At 38.5% G+C, this 6,000-nt stretch overlaps 1 protein-coding gene across 2 annotated transcripts in view; it reads left to right on the top strand.

Moving 5' to 3' along the window:
• Nucleotides 1–4,333, top strand: part of LOC149228667 (endo-1,3;1,4-beta-D-glucanase-like) — a 302,648-nt gene extending 298,315 nt beyond the window's left edge. For both annotated transcript variants that reach the window (XM_089378319.1, XM_089378320.1), the window contains exon 7: nucleotides 3,959–4,333. In XM_089378319.1, the coding sequence (XP_089234445.1) occupies nucleotides 3,959–4,099 (141 nt within the window). In that variant the 3' untranslated portion in view covers nucleotides 4,100–4,333. The remainder of the gene's footprint in view (nucleotides 1–3,958) is intronic.
• The last annotated feature ends 1,667 nt before the right edge of the window (nucleotides 4,334–6,000 follow it).

Genomic DNA, 6,000 nt, shown 5'->3' on the forward strand with positions numbered 1-6,000 from the left:
TAATCTGGGCCCTTGATTAAGTTTTAATCTTGGCTGTTGGAGGTCCAACAAAAGATTATAATAAGAAGTCGATGGGTAGATGGAGAACACACTTGTGGAGTTCGATTACCATAGAGCAACAACAATGGTCAGAAAGCCAAAGACAGTGAGGGGCAGGGGCAGTGAGTTCGGAGGAAAGTTTTTCCAGATTTGGAGAGTCAGCTACAGGAGGGTTGATTTTCCTCAGTGAGGTTGCGAAGAGGCAGCGCAAAAGCTTCAGAGGCAGAGTTCGATTTGGTCAGACAGAGGGTTGATTCAGTTGTTGGAGGCCGGGAAGATTTTTGGGAGGTGCTAGCGAGTCATTCACAGACACTGGGTGGCAGATGGCTTGATTAGTTGCAGCTCCAAGCAAAGTGTTCTAGTGCCTGTGCAGGTTTGATGCAGAGGTTGACACATGGGTTTCATGGAGCCCATTCAGAGCCATTTTCATAGCTGGATCAGTGCTGGGTGAGACAAAATTTGTCTCACTAATTTTTGTGGTCAGTTTCTCCTGTAGTAAATTGCCAGTTTGTTCATCTAGATTGTACTAAAAAATTTCTCACTGCTATATAATAATAAAAACCCTCAGCTGCTATACTGATTTTCCCAAGTTGGGTTTTTTCGGGGACATTTGTCCAAAAATAACTGTGTAAATTTTTTATGTGTGTGCTAGTTTTTTCTCAATTTCCAACGTTATTTTCTTCCGTAGTTTATTTGTGAAGGTTGCAGTGTGAATTATTCGGTATTTTCCATAGCAGATAAATTGTTAAATTAATTAACAATTAGAAAAATAATTTCCAGTTGCTGCAATACGTTTTTAGACTTGAAATTTTCACATCTTCGACAACTTGTAATAGGGTTTTTGGCTGCTTGTAGGGGCTATTCGACATCTACAGATTAATTCAGCCTCCCTCTTTCTTGCCTCTTCGACACTGGAAAACTGCTGGGAAACTCGTCTGGAGTTCTCCTTTGTTTCTCCCTCAATCACTGATGTTCTCCTTCTAGCTCGAAATCTCTTGTTGAATCACGACAATTGGATAGCTCGATTTGCCAAAGAAACTTGCTCTCCTCTTGTATCAGTTTCCACCCAATCCACTTGCCCTTATAATCTCTCCTGGAACACCAATGGCCATGATTAGATCCTCATCAACAACTAAGATCATCTTAGACTTGGTCCGTGTGATTTTTTGGAAGTCTCTAGAGCATAGGTTGATCTCCTTAATTCACTTGAATTAACCATTTTTCTTAAGTTAGACTTAGGAAATAATTAAATATGGCTAATTAATTTAATTAAGGCGTTTCACAAGCTTATCTCATGAAACCTTTTATGGGTTTTGGAGATCTCGAGTTCCTTAACCTCTTAGACACAAATCGAGACTAGAACACTTGGCCGATGTTACCAAAACAACAAAAACTAACATTGATTACCTAGAACAAAAAGAACATGCAAATCCATTTCATAGATTGATGTTTAACTGTTGATTGACATATTGTCTTAGCAAAGTTCTATTAACATTAGAAGTTGCAATTTTTCTTCCATTGGAACTGTATGCTTCATCTGAATTAAGGAAGCAATAGCACAAATAGAATTCACATAATAACATTCTGACCTAAGTCACCTGACACGGGGATTCAAGTGTCGGATATGAACACGTTGACCCCCAGAACAGGACACGTTCGGATACGTTATATATATATATATATATTAAAAATTAGATATTTCTTATACAAATTCATTGATTTAAACATAGATCTTCATCTAGATGTAAGTTTTACAAAGTAACATTATGCATACAAAATTACAAATACAATTGTGACATAAATGATAAATTATAAATTATAAATTTATAATACATATTCAATTCATCAATGATCTAATATGAGAAAGACAAGATAGTGAGATAAATATATTGTAGTTTTCTCATTAAGTCATCAAAATTAAAATGTGTTACTGTTTACATAGGTAGTGCAATGCCAATGGCAAATAGAAATAACAAATACAAAACAAGGACAATTACAAGTATACAAGCCTCAAGGCAGTGGGTAGCTCATGACTCATGAGTCAATAATCCTCATAGTCATCATCAAAATCAGCATCACTATCCTCATCATCATGGTCACCACTGCTCTCCTCTGCTGCATCTTCCTCCTCTATATCCAAAGTCATCTCTGCATCTGCCAGTGTGGAGGATGACCCCTCTATAGTATCACCATCATCAAATCTGACAAGCTCTAGCACTTACCTGTTGCTTGACTCTCCTTGAAAATGCTCCCACACCCTTTGCTCCTTGCTCCCAAACACCCATAGCAAACCCACAACAAACTAAACAAGTGAATGTGCAAATAGAAGTGTCCTGATCGGGACACGTTCTGGATTCGAAGTGTCCCGATTGGACATGTTCCAGATTTGAAGTGTCCTGATTGGGACATGTTCCAGATTCGAAGTGTTCCAATTGGACACGACGTGTCCCGATTTTCGGACAGGAATCCACCCGAATCGTGTCTGATTCGCCGGATTCGGAACGCATAGGACCTAGGGGACGAATCCGATTTCATTGATTCTGACCAATGCGCTCTATTCAATCTTCAGCCATGCATTCAATTCTATTTTAAGTCCTCACATGTGGATTTTGGAAATAAGTGTTTGCATGCTAAGGGTTGAATCTCAGTTGTTACTCAATTTGTTTAGTAACTTGCCAGCAAATGATTATTCTAGTCTGGAAGGATAGTATGATACACTTGTATTACAGACGGCCTTGTTTTTGTTTCAAAAAGCTGAATCTTCTACTACAGAATTATACAAGATACATTAAGTGCTATACAATGCTTCTTCTTTGCACCCATGCTAGAAGTGACAACTTTTCAGACTGAGCACCATCATCCAAATCTGTAACGTACTTTGTAAGGAAAGAACCTTTAGAAGCTACTTGGATTGCATGCTTATCCATTGACCTGTGCAACACAAGGCTCCCACATGAAATCTTGCTACCTTCAAAAGCATGTTTACAACAATTAACCTGAAGGAAGGGAGCGCTGAGTCTAAGCAACAACTAGAAGCGACTTCTACACATAAACAAACCTCCAAGAAAGACTGCCCTCCAATGCATAGGGTGAAGAAACAAGATAGAGTGTGACAGAATATCCTTCCAAATATATTTGGTGAAGCCACACTTGCAAGGCATGAGTCAAATCTTCTTTTCTTCTACACAGAACACAATAATGCCCAGTAGTGAGTCCTAAGTTCTAACCTGGCTAGTTCCTGTTTACTTGGAAGCACATGTAAAAGTGTGAGCCAACTTGTGCCTATATGCTTAAAAGCATATGGAGACCTCCAAATAGTCACTCCTTTTGATCGATCTGTCTTCTGGATTCTTTAATTTTCATCTTTGGTTTGCCTTATCTGCAACTAATGCTCTCTGTGTGGTCCATCCATACTAAGCTTAGAAATCATATTTATAAACAGGTCTACCAGTTGGCTAGAGTCTTTCCATGGAGCATAATTCTTTATACTTTAAGGTCACTTTGAATTTTGCACTTGGATCAATGACCAAATGATGTCCATAATATATTTCTTGTGGAGTATGTGATTCCGAGAAAGATCCCTCCAAGATACCTGATTTCCTTTTTCTATGTCCTAAAGATCTAACCAAGTGAGAATACCTTTTCTAGCGAGGGATTTCACTTTGGATCTGAGGATTGACTCCAATGAGCTTGCAGGTGATCTGAAACACCAAATGCTGCTAGAGGCAGATCTCTGACATGTCTCAACCGCTGAAAATTCAGCAAGAGGTGTTGAGAGACCAGTTTCCCTGCTTTCCATATTTTCTTCAGCATAAACCGAGTTCATTATTTTTTTATTGTTGATGTTTGAAACTTCTGATCAACCTTAAGAGAAGATTAACATAATCTAATGCATTTTGTGTCTCATTGTTTATTACAGATAGATAGTTTTGTGAAGATCTACCCTGCAGTTTCTCATGGCTGGGCAATAAGATACGACAATGACAATGAAATTGCCGTGAAAAATGCAGAGTTGGCTCACGATAAAATGTTGGAATGGTTTGGTACATACTTGAAGTAATAGGAAATTGTGCTATATCCTGAATAAGCAAATTGTATGTACTATTTCTCATAATATTTTGTGGACTAGCTCCAAGAATTACTTAACATAGGATTTATAGCATGCATGTCTCTTTAATAGGGATATCATGAGGATGTTATTGTCTGTTATGTTTTAGTATGTCTAAGACCACTGCTTTTGTATTAACATTATATTGCTCAAATATTATTTGAAAAACTTACATATTTTATAAAATAGACTAGTAGAAAATGTTATATTCAAGGAAAACCGTAAACTATATTTAAAGTTTCATGTGGAACCAACAGCATGCAATTTGACAACAAAGTGGTTGTGCGAAGTGGACACTGTTAGAATTCCCATACATGCTCCAAACTTTTTTGAAGGGCAATAGTTGAAAACTTGAAACTGATCCCATTATTGTTAAAATGTTGTGCTTGGACATACTACTCTACTCAGCTACTTCAATTGTTTGTAGCCATTATAGCCACACTCAGTAGTGCCAAACAATTAAATTATGACTTCATAAGAAGTATCTCCCATTGTTAACCAGGAAGTTGGAATTTGTGTGGAAAAAATTCAGACAAATCAGCAAGTGTTTTCCCCCAACTTATTCCTTGTTACTGCTCAAATTGTATGTTAAGATGAGGGGATCCCCTAAAACTCATTGGGGCATAAACAATAATGGTCGAGGTGAGAACACAAGTAACCGTTGTAGCTGAATTGATTTTTTAACAAAAAATGGAAATAATGGTGATGGGGGGATATGAAGACCAGTGCCAATATTCAAGAGTGATGGACTCAAAGGAATGTTGGGACGAGAGGATATCAAAAAGTGTGACCCTCCTTAGGGTGGTTGCTTGGAATACTGGATCGTGGAGGAGAAACTAGTATCTAAAGATGGGTAGTTTCCCGGCCAATCAGGGTAAACTACAAGGACAAGAACCCATAAGAGAGGTTTCCTAAATAGGATTGCCCTTAGCCCAATGGTCAACTATGGCATAAAAAAGCTAAGCATTTGCTAAGGGAACCCCTTCAAGGGTCTGCTTAGCAAAGAGGCTGAGCAATTAGTTCACACCAACAGAGACCTGCCTCAAACCCCCTTCCACATGACTGTCGTCCCTCGGGGGATCGATCTCACTATGCCTTGTGGTGGTCTTGAATAATTTACAAGTTACACCCTTAAAAAATGCTGCAGATGGAACCAAGAAAGAAAAGCCTACTGGATTCAAACATGCATCACATAATAAACTCGAAATCCCAATGGTGCCAATAAATTTTCATTAAGCCCTCCCAGGAGAGGAATACTCCTACTATCCAACCATGAGTACAAATGAGGAATTCCTTATATAGAAGAGGTAAGGACTTCCTTTACATTGAAATAATATTATTTTAATGGGGATCATTGGACCTAGTCTAATCTGTTAAAATAAAATGATAAAAAAGGTAAAGTGGCTTGCCACATGTATGATAGAATAAAAAGTCCCCACAAAGGTGTGTCAGTTCCAAAAGGTATTCATGCTTGGAAGTGGTTGATCTCTTGCACCTCATGTCCTCTATGGTCCAACATCCCCTTGAAAAAGTCCATTAACAATTAAAACAATGCCCCAATGGCTTGGTTGGACGAGTCAATATGTCCACCTTTTCCTTGACACCATTGGTTTCTGTGGATTGAAGGGTAGAAGACTTCGGGCACAGGTGCGGGCTCAACCAAAAACATGGAGACATGTGGAGAGGGGTACAGTGTGAAACTCTAACCTGGATTTTTATAATCGACAACAAGCCTCTCCAATTGAAGGGACCTGAAACCAATTTCGGTACTTCTTCCCACAACGTAGAAGACCAGGAAACCTTGCAGGCTTGTACAATTATCTTTCAGATCCGATCTAGGCATATATCTATGA

The sequence above is a fragment of the Pinus tabuliformis genome, chromosome J (genome assembly GCF_031772625.1).
Source record: "Pinus tabuliformis cultivar Carrire ecotype Pingquan chromosome J, CPIR1, whole genome shotgun sequence".
In the NCBI taxonomy this organism is placed as follows: Eukaryota; Viridiplantae; Streptophyta; class Pinopsida; order Pinales; family Pinaceae; genus Pinus; species Pinus tabuliformis.